Source organism: Lissotriton vulgaris, chromosome 5, assembly GCF_964263255.1.
Source record: "Lissotriton vulgaris chromosome 5, aLisVul1.2, whole genome shotgun sequence".
Taxonomy (NCBI): Eukaryota; Metazoa; Chordata; class Amphibia; order Caudata; family Salamandridae; genus Lissotriton; species Lissotriton vulgaris.
This window is the reverse complement of record NC_141693.1, coordinates 1,539,209,878-1,539,224,389: the sequence shown is the minus strand read 5'-3', so window position 1 is coordinate 1,539,224,389 and position 14,512 is coordinate 1,539,209,878. Positions and strand designations below refer to the sequence as shown.

The following is a 14,512-nucleotide window of genomic DNA, read 5'->3' as shown; positions in this document are numbered from 1 at the left end:
TAATGGCCGTGCAATACAATGAATTAATTACCAATTACATTTGTATATGTTTTGTCTAATTTCTATATTTGGTGCATCATTACATTTTCTTGTTCTGCATACACGAGCACTGCAACTTCGAAAATGAACTAGAACTGGCTGAAAAGAAGACGCAAAATTGACATTGGAAAAAGGCATACATCAAAACAACAAGTTGATGTTTAGTAATTGTATCAAAGTAGCTTCAAGTAAAAGTATCATAAGGAGTGTGTATCAAAAAGATCCCTGCGCAAATCGATATAAACATTGGGAGTATAGTAGACAATTGAAAAGGTAAAGATTAATATTAAAATGTCCTATCCCTCACCTCATATTAAAACAAGAGAAACTCTGAAGGAGAAAATATTGTGGCGGTTATACCTGCTGTGGTTGAATTGTGTTGAAGTCGTGGCTAGATGAATTGGTGACTTTACCATCCCAAGCGCTGCTTCTGATCAAGTCTTGCAAAGCATGTGCAAATGAATGTACAGCCAGATAGGCATTGTAGGTATACCTGAGATTATCCAAATCAAAGAGCATTGGGTCGAGGTTGGCCACATCTTCTTTTCCAGTACAACGTGACTCATTATTATTCTTTACATCACTTTGTACTTGGCTACTGTTCATGCCTTGCCATTTGCAGTTGAATGCCTTCTCCCAGAAGACTCTAATAAAGATGTCATCTGGAGACTTAGCAGGGTTCAGGTGGTGAACAAACTCTTTGAACCCGGGAATGTCAGCAACATGAAGAGCAAATGCAATTGTACCATTTAGTGACTCCCAGGTCTTCTTAGTAAACAAATCTGGGGTAATAATGAAGCTAGTGGCACCCAGCCAGGTCTTCCCTCTGATTTTCAGCTGTGAAACCATCTCAAATATTGGTACCATAACTCCCACATGGGAATAGACCACAATGACATTAGCTGATGATTTTCCAATCAGTTCAGCAATCCTGTGCACTCTTTCTTTAGATGGATGATCAGAGACCCTTTCTATAAAGGCAACGCATCCACCGGTCTTGATGATCTCCTCTTTGAGCAGTTCACTCCCAACTACTCCATAATTATTGTCTGAGGCTAAAATTCCTACCCAAGTCCAGCCAAAATATTTCAGGACGCTGGCAATGGCACTCGCTTCGACCAAGTCACTTGGAACTGTTCGGAAGAAAGATGGGAACAGTTGTTTATTGCTAAGAATGGGCCCAGTTGACCCATAACTGATCTAGAAAGAAAGGAGAAACAAATTAACAGTACTTAAATAGTGTTCGTTTTGATTTGACATATTCGGGAGGGGAACAACAATGGACTTCAGTGAAAGTAAAAGCTTATCATATATTATATTTTTTTACTAGGTTTGACTTTTTCTCTCCACTTTGGTCTCAAGTAAAAGTCCCTCAGTCTATACCATTCCCCTTATGCAATTTTCCCCAGTTAAATGTTGGCGTGTAAATTCTTCAGAATATTATTTGTATGAAAAAATGCCTTGAAAATGCATGTTATTTAGTGCAGAAAGCACCTACATCTGCATTTTATGTCCTATTTTTCAACTAAAGCACACAAACTGGGATCATTATCACACCGTATTAATTCAGAACACTTGCTTGTCGGATTTTATCAGCTGCAATACTTAGCGCATCCGAAATGTTGTACTCTTTAGAGAACACTTACCAAATTACAGGCATTCGAATAATCCCTTTTTCTTCCTGAGTACTAAGGCCCGATAAACAGTAGGGAATTCAGTGAACTTAACCGAAAAAAGTAGCATGCAAGGAAACTCCTATGTAAGAGGTCACTGTAACTTAACTGATAATTTGCACATGCCTCCAGAACCATACCTTGTACAATGAAGCAAAGAAGAAATGACAATTTGGTATCTTTGAACACTGGGGAAAACTGTTGATTAAGGTGAAAGCCATTTGCTGTAGTTATGGTATTTTTATGTCTAAAAGAAAGAGAAGGAGTATAAATGTAGGTATTCGAATCAGTGATATTATCAAACATAAAATAGAAAAAGTTGTTAACAAATATCTCCTCCCTCACTATTATTTCCCTTTGTTATGGAAATCTTTCTAAAATGGATTAAGTGGCAGCCAACTTCCCTTTATCCAGTTCACCATTGTGTTGACAGGACTACGAATAAAGGTCTAAAAAAGGGTGAGTCGGAAAAACAATGCTGAAAACATTTACCACTTCTCCCACGACTTTTACCATTTTTTACCTGCACCGAATTTATGGCACATTATCCGCCCCCATGATTGACGCAAAACTGTCCCACAGGAAAATTGAGTTGGTGACGTCCTAGATAGTTTTGGAAATCACCAAGCGAATGCTGTAATACCGGCACACACCATGGGGACATATAGAAAAGTTTCAATTGCACCCAAGGCTGAAACTGTTTCTAGTAACACACATGTTGGATGCTTTTTCCTTTCCGCAATATTTTTAGCATGTGTTAGACCTGGCATCATTGGCGCAGGTCTTCCTTCCTCTTTTCGCTTCCTATCTTTTATGTTGGCTGGATTTAGATGCTCTGGGTGCTGTGCCACTGCTAATCAGTGCCACAGCGCGAATGCTCCCTGTGTGAAGATGACTGTATAAATTGGGATAGCCATAATTGGCTCGTTTGATTTACCTGTCAGTCCCTAGTATAAGTGCACTGTGTGTGCCCAGCACTGGTAAACCAAATCCTGCTGGTGTGCCTCCAGTGCTGATTTGCGCTACCCACCGAAGCAGCTTTTAAAGTATGTCTGTGTAGCATGTTCTAATAGCGAGTTACCCTCCATTTCACTGTATACTATTTTGAGGCTATCAATCAATCAATCAATCAATCAATCAATCAATCAATCAATCAATCAGAGTACTTGTAAAGCACGCTACTTACCAGTGAGGGTCTGAAATTGCTGAGGGGAGAGAGGGGTGTTGCTACTGCTCGAAGAGCCAGGTCTTGAGGAGTCTTCTGAAGGCAAGTAGGTCTTGGGTCTGCCGTATGTGGGTAGGGAGGGTGTTCCAGTTCTAGGCAGCGAGGTAGGAGAAGGATCTGCTGCCGGAGGTCATTTGTTGAATGCGGGGGACAGCGGCTAGGGCGTGGCTGGCAGAGCGGAGCTGGCGGGTGGGGGTGTGGAAGCTGAGTCTGCTGTTCAGGTAGGCTGGTCCGGCGTTGTGGAGTGCTTTGTGTGCGTAGCTGAGGAGCTTGAAGGTGATCATATTGTCGACGGGGAGCCAGTGTAGATCTCTCAGGTGGGTGGAGATGTGGCTGCAGCGGGGTACATTAATGATCAGTCAGACGGAGGCATTTTGGATGCGTTGTAGTCGCCGTAGGTGTTTGGCTGGGATTCCTGCATAGAGTACGTTGTTGTAGTCCAGTCTGCCGCTGACGAGGGCCTGTGTGACCGTTCTTCTTGTTTCTGCCAGGATCCACTTGTAGATCCTGCGGAACATGCGGAGGGTGTTGTCGCAGGAGGAGGAGACGGCGTTGACCTGCTTAGACATGGAGAGGGAGGAGTCGAGGATGAGTCCTAGATTGCGTGCATGGTCGGTGGGTGTAGGTGCTGTTCCAAGTATGGTTGGCCACCAGGAATCGTCCCAGGCTAAGTGGGTGGGTCCGAGGATGAGGACCTCCGTCTTGTAAGAGTTCAGCTTCAGACGGCGGCTCCTCATCCAGTCGGCGATGGCCTTCATTCCCTCGTGGAGGTTGGTTTTGGCGGTGTGTGGGTCCTTGGTGAGGGAGAGGATGAGATGGGTGTCGTCAGCTTAGGAGATGACGTTGAGGTCGTGTGAGGGGGCCATGTACACATTGAACTGCGTTGGGCTGAGGGATGAGGCCTGGGGGACATGGCAGATGATGTCGTTGGCTTCGGATCGGAAGGGTGGGAGGCGGACGCTCTGGGTTCTGCAGGAGAGGAAGGACGTGGTCCAGTCAAGAGCCTTTTCTTGGATTTCAGCTTCTAGGAGGCGTGTCTTTAGAGTGAGATGGCAGACCGTGTCAAAGGCGGCTGACAGGTCCAGGAGGATGAGGGCTGATGTTTCGCCGTTGTCTGGTTGGCGCCTGATGTCGTCTGTAGCGGTGATGAGGGCTGTCTCAGTGCTGTGGTTTCATCTGAATCCGAACTGGGACCAGTCCAAGATGTTGTTGTCTTCCAGATGTCAGGCCAGTTGCATGTTGTTGATTTTCTTGATGATCTTTGCCGGGAACGGGAGCAGGGAGATGAACCGGAAGTTCTTGAGGTCCTTGGGGTCTGCTTTAGGCTTCTTGAGGAGGGCGTTGATTTCGGCGTGCTTCCAGCTTTACGGGAATGTCACTGTTTCAAAGGAGATGTTGATGACCTTCTGTAGTTGGGGTGCGATGGCTGCGTCTGCTTTGTTGAATAAGTGGTGTGGGCACAGGTCAGACGGAGATCCTGCTTGGATGGAGTTCATGGCCTTGCGTGTCTTGTCGTCGTTTATGTTGGACCAGGAGGTCAGGCAGTTGACGCTGGTGGTGTTCACAGGGGAGGTGGAGTCTGGCGTAGTCGGGGCGGTCGTGGTGTAGAAGCTGTCGTGGATGTCAGCGATTTTGCGGTGGAAGAAGATGGCAAGTGAGTCGCACAGTTCTTGTGAGGGGGGGATGTCTTTGGCATTGGCACTGGGGTTGGGGAGTTCCTTTACGATGCTGAAGAGCTCTTTGCTGTCGTGTGCGTTGTTATCCAAGCAGTCTTTGAAGGAGAATCTCTTGGCTAATCTGATGAGATGGTGGTGTCTGTGGGTGGCATCCTTGTGGGCTGCGTGGTTGTCCGGTGTGCGTTCGTGGAGCCATGTCTTCTCCAGTTTCCGGCATGCACATTTAGAGGTCTGGAGCTCGGTGGTGAATCAGGTGGCTCTCTTGTTGGAGTGGCTGTTGGAGAGTTTCTTGAGCGGGCGAGGGTGTTGGCGGAGTCGTCGATCCACTGTCTGAGGTTTTTGGCTGTGGCGTCTTGGTTGGTGGGGTCGGTGGGTGAGTTCTTGGTGAGGGAGGTGATCAGCTGGTCTTCGGTGACTTTGCTCTAGCAGCGGCGAGACAGCTGTTGGGTGCGGTAGTGCGTGGTTGGTTTCTTGAAGGTGAAATGGACGCAGTGGTGGTCGGTCCAGTGGAGTTCGGTGGTGTGGTTGAAGGCGACGTGGGAGCCTGTGGAGAATGCGGGCTACAGCGTGCGGCCGGCGGCATGGGTGGGTCCAGTGACGAGTTGCCTGAGGCCGAGGTTGGCGAGGTTGTCGATCAGTGTGGCGGAGTTGGCATCGTTGTTGTTCTCAAGGTGGAAGTTCAGTTCCCCGAGGACGATGTAGTCCGTGGAGGAGAGTGCGTGGGTGCTGGTGAGGTCGTCGATGGAGTCGCTGAACTGAGCTCTGGGTCCGAGGGGTCTGTAGATGAGTTCTCATAGGCCAAAATGGGCAGGCTGAGTATTATATTCCATAATCCTACCTGCCCCGAGGAACCTGATATGAAATTCAAATTTGATATGTTTAAGCTCAGGTCATTGAGATACATCTTTTAGTAAGGTTGATTTGCATATCCCGTGTTCGAAAATGCCTCTTCTAGAAATGAGGTATTTTCTTGCCTGAGGTTTCCTGTAGTCTTTGCTAGTATGTGTATTGGCCATCTGGGTTTGAAGCAGCAGGGCCAGCTGGGTCAGACCGGGCTAGAGAGAGAGATCGGCATTTTTAGCATGTAGAGGGGTGACTCTTTGATCTGAGCAGGGTCGTGCCTGGCAAGGTGAATGATGGCTCCACCTCCCACTGGGCGTCTGATAGCAGACCCCTGATTCTCAAAGGGCAGGATGTTGCCTCGTAAACCAAGTGCTCCCCGACCCCACCAAACTGGTTTTGGCTGGATTCAGTGATTTATGACTTTAGAGAACAAAGACTTTTTAGGTATAAAACGCTGTGCTGAAACCTTTTGCAGGTGTGTACCTTCTGGATGTCAAGACGAAACTCTCTCAGAGTGTACAGAGGAAAGGATTTTGAAACTTTCACCAAGCTTACTGAAGTAACTACCAGAGGGCCTGAATTGAGAGCGCCTCCTGCTGAAGTCTCAGGGACATTAGACTTCACCCCGTCAGCCGTTTGAATTCCTGTGCATAGGATCCTACTTGCAGGTGAGGCCTCCGTCGAGTAATCCTGAGCCTCTAGTTCTACTGTAAGGAACGCAGACTGTTAACCCTATTAACTCTGTGGGTCGCCGCAGCTAAGAGAGAGCTGCCGGTGTTGAGAGCCCGCCTTAATTTGATCCTTTGAACCTTCGCTGAATCTGTGTGAGCTGCCACAGTTAAGAGAGAACTGTTGCTGCCGAGTTCCCGCCATTGTGCCAGCCTGGTTGAGATCACCCTTTGCCCTGTGGGCAGCTGCAGCTAAGAGAGAGCTGCGGCCACTGAGTGCCCACGCTTGTGTCAGCTGTGCATCATCGTGATTCTTCCTGTGGGCCACCACAGCTAAGAGAGAGCTCCCAAAAGGGGATGGTGATGGACAGAGCATCTGAACCAATCAAACACTCACACCCAGTCAACAGAACTGTAGAAGAGGACAGTGATTTCTCAGCTGGTCAAATTGAAAAAGTTGATGTCTCTAGAAGTGAAGAAATTTATGAACATTATAGTGTTCATCCTTTGCATTCCAAAGAAGTAATGGGGAATGCTATTGACTTGTTTCAAATGAAAGAAGCAAAAGGAAGTCCCATTAGTGTATGGAAAAAAAGTTTGTTTTCCTCAGTTATTTCCAATAGGTCAAGGTGGACGTTATGATGACCGACCTGTTCAAATTCCTGCATCTGAATATCGGACTTTAAGATTATATGCAAAAGATCCAAGGTTTCGTCAATGCATTCCATATTTGTTTCATCTACTGTTTGAGAGTGACTTGTCTGGACTTTCTTATGCAGTGAACCATATACTGAAAAGTGGAGTACATCTGCAAAATTTTTCGGCAATGGACTTTATGGATAAAGTCAAACTGCAAGACAGTGTTTTGGAATGTCACCTAATTAATCTCATGGCATGTCAGCGTGGTACTAATGAGTACTGGTACCGTCGTCATGGGGAATTGAAATGTATGCTAAGAAACTTAGGAACTACTACATGGTTCCTCACTCTTAGCTGTGCTGAGCATGCTTGGAAAGACTTACTCGAATTTCTACGAGAGGCAAATGCAAACATTGAAAATATAGAATACAAGACAACTGTAGAACTGTGCTTCTTGGATCCAGTTAATGTATGCAGGTATTTCAATCATAGATTTGAAGCTATTATGTCTTTTATCACAAACAAAAAAAATCCTCCGCTTGGAGAGGTTTTGGATTTCTTTTGGAGAAAGGAGTATAAGCAAGAGGTGCTTCTCACATACATATGCTGCTATGGACCAAAGATGCACTCAAATTTGGAACAGATTTGAATGACACAGTGATGAGTTTCATTGAACAGTATTCTACATGTGCTGTTCCGAAAAGTACAGAAGAAAAAAATGTTAAGCATCAAGTTTTACGCTTTCAAACCCATCGTTGTGGAAAATATTGTCATCGAAAGTTCAAATCCAAGTTCTACACAAAATTTTGTTTTGGATTTCCACAACCAGTAATATCTAAAGGAAGAGTGAACAATTTTATGTCTTCTCTGCGACATACTGTGACAAGAAAATCACCGAAAAATACATACAACTTAAAAAGAAATGAAGAGTTCAAATACATAAATGACTACAACCCAGTCATTTTGTCCATGTGGAATGCTAACATGGATATTCAATATGTTGCTGACAACTCTATTGCTGTGGCTCGATATGTGACGTCTTACATCACTAAATCAGACAAGACGGAACTGAAGGAAATGTGGGAGGGCATTTCACATGAAAAGAGTCTAAGTAAGAAATTGTACAGTTACAGTCTAAAGATGTTGTCGCATCGAGAAATTGGAGCATATGAATGTTCGGATCGGTTATAATCAGCAAGTCTATATGCCAAATCTAGAACAATCAATTGGGTGAGTCTAGGTCTTCCTGCAACACGAATTCGAGTTTTGAAATCTGTACAAGAAATTGATTATTTGGCGGGGAAAGAACCAAACAGTACAGATATTTTGAAGACAAACATGTTGGATACATACTATCCAAATAGAAGTAGTCATCTTGAGAACGTTTGTCTCTATGAAGTTCTGCAAAGCTATACTTTTGAGAGAAACATCACAGAAGATATCAATAAAGGAGTATATGCTGTAGTTGGATGTGAAAGATGTCTGGTGAAACAAAGAAAAGGTCATTTGATTAATCATCGAAAATTGAGTTGCGAATCTCCTGACAAAAGGGAATTTTACTATTTAGCTCTTTTGCAACTCTTTAAGCTATGGTGTACAGAAGAGGAACTACTTGGAGATTTTCTCAGTTATGAAGATTCTTTCAATGCAACCAAGGATACCATAGAATGTCCTGTTTTTGCAAATTATCTGCAAATGTTGAATGAGGAAATACAGAAAGAAGCTACAATTGCAGCAGAGATTGCTAGAGACAGTTCTCAAGACAGTCAGAGTTCTGCTTCATTGAGTCAGGATCGACTAGGAGGACCAATTATCCAAAATGAAGCTGGCACTGCCATGGATGAAGTGGAAAGAGCCATGGAACAAGCTCAGGAGGATGTAGTTAACTTAGAAGATTTGGAAAAAGAACTAAACGTTGAGCAGAAACAAATATATGACGAAGTCACAGAACAGATTAAGCATGGTTTATGTCATGAGAAAAAAGAGTGTGCATGTACGTCATTTATGCCTGTCCGACTCTACGTGAGTGGAGAAGCAGGAACTGGAAAAAGTTTTCTGATTAAAGCAATTGCAAGTTATCTGCAGAAAATAACGGAGTCATCGCTCTCTTGTGTTGTTACCGCTCCAACTGGGTTGGCAGCACATAACATTAAAGGGATTACTTTACATTGTTTATGGATGCTGCCAGTAGAGCATGATAATAAATTACAATACTACAAGCCATCTGGAGAAGCTTGTTGTGAAGTTTCCAGAGTCCTGAGAAAATGAAACTTCTTATCATTGATGAGGTAAGCATGGTATCAAATGTAATGCTTGCTTTTGTGCATTTAAGAATGCAAGAAATTCTTAAAACAGAGTATGATGTGTTATTTGGAGGCAAACACATCATTGTTTTTGGAGATCTACTGCAGCTAACTCCAGTGAAAGGACAACCAGTTTCTAAAATGCTTACGGATGAAGATACCAGGAAGTGCCTAGGAAGCATTGGAAATGTTAATATATGGTTTAATTTCAAATCTGCAGAACTGCTTCAAAATATGTGACAGGCAAAGGATGAAGATTAAAAAAATATTCTGCAAGATGTAAGAATTGGAAAAGTAAGTGACTATGGCAAAGAAGCTTTACAGGCACGATTAGGCACGATTATTTTTAAATTTATTTCCAAACAAAAATATTCTCCCAGAGAATATTTTTAAGAAAATTGCTGAAAACAAATCTGTGATATGCTTGATGCCAACTCACCAAAAATGTTCAATCTTCAACAACAAAATGTTAAAGTTAGAAAATCAAGAGATTGTGAAACTGGAAGCTATTGATAAAATAGAGCATGAAGGAGCAACTATTATTTTGTCAGAAAAGTTGAAATCAAAATTGGATTCTTTAGAGAAGACAATATCTAAAACTGCTGGTTTAGAAAAGATTCTGTATGCATGTTTAAAGCGTCATATAATTTTACGACGGAATTTACATGTGGAAAAAGGTTTAGTAAATGGAGCAATGGGTCATGTTGTTGATTTTGTGAATTACCGAAATAGAGATGGAATTGAATTTTTAAAAATTTAATTTGATGGAATTTAAGAAGTACAAGAATTCAGTCGTTGTTCTGCTCGATTTTTAATTGTGAAAGATTTATATGTCCGCCGAAAACAGTTTCCTGTTTCTTTGGCATATGCAGCGACTATTCATAAATCTCAAGGTTTAAGTGTAGATAGTGCTTTGGTGAATATTGGAAGTTCTATGTACAAGGAGGGTATTGCATATGTTGCTTTATCTCGAGTCAGAACTTTATCTGGATTGTACTTGATTGATTTTGATGAGACAAAGATTAGTGCAGATCTAAATTGTGTAAAAGAATATAATAGGTTAAGAAGAGAGTATGCTCCAAATTTACCTCAATATCCTCTATTTAAAAAAAGCATGTGGTAGGCCGAAAAAGAATAAATGAGAAAAATTGTAGTGAAGTTGTAGCAAAAATAAAAAAAGTAGATGAACCAGTAATTGTAAGCAGAAAGGAAAAGGATTCAGTTAAAGATGTTGTTGGATTTCAGTTTGAAAACAGTTCTGGTGTCAACTGCTAAGCTAATGTAGTGGTTAATGTTGTTTTTTTTCTCCAAACTATACAAGAACAGATTGTGGAAAATCGGGATCAAAGATTTTGTTGTTTGTTGAATTCTGTGTTTGAGAAATGTAGAAGTGATAAAACAAAAATAGAAAGTGTTTCTGAAATTCGAAATGTTTTAGACATATGTTCTGGTCTAAATCAATTTTCACAGAATATTCAGCAAGATTATCAGGTTTTTCTAATGTATATGCTTGTTGTATTGCAAGATGAAGATATAGATGTAGAAAATCTTTTTGGCCTTTCTTATAAATGGCAGCATTACTGCGACAGTTGTTCCTTTTCAAGTACTACTACAATAGACACTGAAAGATTTATACATTTGACTTTACAAGACTGCAAATCAGTGTCTTTTAATAATCTATTTAGAGAAGCAAATCAATGCATGGTCTGTACTCAATCTAAATCTGCAATGCTATTAACATTATTTATACAAAGATGTGGACAGTATGCAATTTTAATGTTCCAACGATGTAGACCTGATGGAACTAAATTGACAACTTTAATTACAAATTTTGGGGCTTCTCAATTATCAATTTCAGGAAGAACCTTTCTAACTGCAGCAATTATTTTCCATGATGGTCCTTCGACAACATCAGGACATTGTACAGCTTATTTAAAATGTGATATGCTTGATGCCAACTCTGCAAGAATGTTCAATCTTCAACATCCAAATGTTAAAGTTAGAAAATCAAGAGATTGTGAAACTGGAAGCTATTGATAAAATAGAGCATGAAGGAGCAGCTATTATTTTGTCAGAAAAGTTGAAATCAAAATTGAATTCTTTAGAGAATACAATATCTAAAACTGATGGTTTGGAAAAGACTCTGTATGCATGTTTACATTGTCGTATAATTTTACGAAGGAATTTATATGTGGAAAGAGGTTTAGTAAATGGAGCAATGGGTCATTTTGCTTATTTTGTGAATTACCGAAATAGAGATGGAATTGAATTTATAAAAATTAAATTTGATGGAATTGAAGAAGTACAAGAATTCAGTTGTTGTTCTGCTCAATTTTTACTTGGATTGTACTTGATTGATTTTGATGAGACAAAGATTAGTGCAGATCTAAATTGTGTAAAAGAATATAATAGGTTAAGAAGAGTGTATGCTTCAAATTTACCTCAATATCCTCTATTTGAAAAGCGTGTGGTAGGCCGAAAAAGAATAAATGAGAAAAATTGTAGTGAAGTTGTAGCAAAAAGAAAAAAAGTAGATGAACCAGTAATTGTAAGCAGAAAGGAAAGGGATTCAGTTAAAGATCTTTTTGGATTTCAGTTTGAAAACAGTTCTGGTGTCAACTGCTATGCTAATGTAGTGGTTAATGTCGTTTTTTTCTCCAAACTTTACAAGAACAGATTATTGAAAATCGGGATCAAAGATTTTGTTGTTTGTTGAATTCTGTGTTTGAGAAATGTAGCAGTAATAGAACAAAAATAGAAAGTGTTTCTGAAATTTGAAATGTTTTAGACATATGTTCTGGTCTGAATCAATTTTCACTGAATATTCAGAAAGATTTTCAGGAATTACTAATGTATATGCTTGTTGTATTGCAAGATGAAGGTATAGATGTAGAAAATCTTTTTGGCCTTTCTTTTAAATGGCAGCATAACTGCAACAATTGTTCCTTTTCAAGTACTATTACAATAGATACGGAAATATTTATACATTTGACTTTACCTGACTGCAAATCAGTGTCTTTTAATAATCTAGTTAGAGAAGCAAATCAAAGCATGGTCTGTACTCAATGTAAATCTGCAATGCTATCAACATTATTTATACAAAGATATGGACAGTATGTAATTTTAATGTTCCAACGATGTAGACCTGATGGAACTAAATTGACAACTTTAATTCAAAATGTTGTGGCTTCTCAATTATCAATTTCAGGAAGAACCTTTCTAACTGCAGCAATTATTTTCCATGATGGTCCTTCAACAACATCAGGACATTACACAGATTATTTAAAATGTCAAAAAGGCTGGAATAATTGTAATGATACTCTATTGACTTTCAAACAATGTTTGCCTTTTGACTTACGAAATTCTTACCTAGTGTTTTTACAACTGAAATTTTAGGAAAAGTAATTGGCCTATGAAGATTGGAGCAGTTAATAAAACTTAGTCTGCTGTTCAAAATTACTTTGTGATTGAGAGTGATCAAGATAATAAAAAAGTTGTAATTGTCAGAGAGGTAGTGTAAGTGTATCAAATAGTGAGTGATATCAGTATTATAGGAAATGTTGATCATGAGTGAGCAAGAGGTAGAAATATACCTATTGTTACATGATCAAAAAGATGTTGGAGCTTTTCTTTCAGAAAGTCGGGTAAATGTTAGTTTAAGAGTACTATTGAGTAATTTCCGAAGAAAAGAACTTTCCATATACTATTTGGCCTTGTGGAAAAGTAAGTGAATAAAAAATGAGTTAAGATATGTTTTTCTAAGTTTTACATTATTTATTGAAACATTGTATGGGTCTTTTAAACACAATGTTTTTGATTGTGGTTTTTTTCCCAGCTGTCATATGATGAGTAGTATTGAACTCACTGTTTTAGTGAAATTCAATATATTCTGAGACCAGCAAAAAAAAACCATATAACATATTGTACAAGTTATTTTGTATTTTGTATTGTGAAATATTTATTATGCTCCCCTTGTCTCACGCTCACTCACCTTTTTCCACCCTTAATCACCCCTCTTTACTCACCCTCACTGCCCTTCTCTCACTCTCCTTCATCCTCTTTCCCTTACTCCGCTTCCCTCACTACCACTCATTCCCCATTCCTTTACTCCCCTCCCCCTCTCTCCCCTCCACAACTTTCCAGCTCTTAATCTGTCTGCTTCACTCTCCTTCCCCTTCTTTCTTTCCGTTGCTCCTCTGTAATTCCTCTTCCCTCACTCCCTCTCTCTTATCCTCACTCCCTCCATCCACTCCCTTTGTCACTCCCTCTTCCCTCACACTTACTCCTTTTAACTCACCAACACTCCCTCATTTACCTTGCTATGCTCCCTCACTTAGTCCCCTTCTCTCACTCCTTCCTTCACCTCCTCTATGTCCTCACTCCCTCACTCCCCTTGTCTTACTCTCACTTGCCTTTATCCACCCTCTATCACCCCTCTTTCCTCAACCTTACTGCCCTTCTCTCACCCTCCCTCACGCCGTTCCCTTACTCCACTTTTCTCACTTATCCTCATTCCCAATCCTTGACTCCCCTTCCCCTCATTCTTCTCCCGCACTCACCTTTTTTCCAGTCCCTCTGCTTCACTCCCCTTCCCCTTCTTTCCTTCCTTTGCTCCATCAGTAATTCCCTTTCCCTCACTCACCTTACTCCACTTTACTCACTCCTTCTCTCACTTCCTCTGTCCTCTCACTTCCTCACTCCTCTCCCCTCACTCCCTCTCTGTTACCCTCACTCCCTCTGTCCCCTCACTCTTTCACGCCCCTTCACTCACCCTCACTCTCCTTCTATCCCTCATTGTCGTGAATGCGCCCTCACTCACTCCCCCTTCCCTCTCACTCACTCATCTTTCCTTTCTCCCCTTTCTTCATTTAGTTTTGTTAACTCACGTTCCTTTAGTATCTTACTCACCTTCAGTTCATTTCTCTCTTCCTCTCTTCCTCTCTGTTGCTGAATCTATCAACCTAATTTTCCTCTTAGTAATTTGCTCTCCCTCTTTCTTTTTCCCTCTCTCTGTCCTTCACCGTTACTTTATTTCCCTTTCTGTGTCCTTCACTCCTACTTTATCTCTTAGTACCTTTTTATGCCTTGTCTCTTGTATTTTGAAATATATGTTATAAAAATTATAACTTATTTTTTTCCTCTTCCACAGATATTAAATTTAGAAAAAATATGTAATTAAGTTTACATTACTTATAAGGTAAGTTTAACAAACACAATGTTGTTTCTCATCAGTCTTTTACTTAACCTCACTACTGTTCTCTCACCCTCCCTTACCTCGGTTCCCTTACTCCGCTTCCCTCACTTATTCTCATTCCCCTTGTTTACTCCTCTTTTCCTCACTCCCCTCACACACTCAACTTCTTTCAGTCCTCCTGCTTTACTTCCCTTCCCCTCTCTTCCCTTCCTTCGCTCCATCACTCATTCCCCTTCCCTCACTCACCTTACT

The 14,512-nt window shown here is 41.0% G+C and overlaps 1 protein-coding gene across 1 annotated transcript in view; it reads right to left on the bottom strand.

The window, feature by feature from the left end:
* Window positions 1–393: 393 nt before the first annotated feature.
* The window catches only part of LOC147712966 (extracellular calcium-sensing receptor-like), a 72,413-nt gene continuing 58,294 nt past the window's right edge, over window positions 394–14,512 (bottom strand). The window contains exon 4 of the mRNA XM_086919751.1: window positions 394–1,239. Coding sequence (XP_086775877.1) covers window positions 394–1,239 — 846 coding nt within the window. The remainder of the gene's footprint in view (window positions 1,240–14,512) is intronic.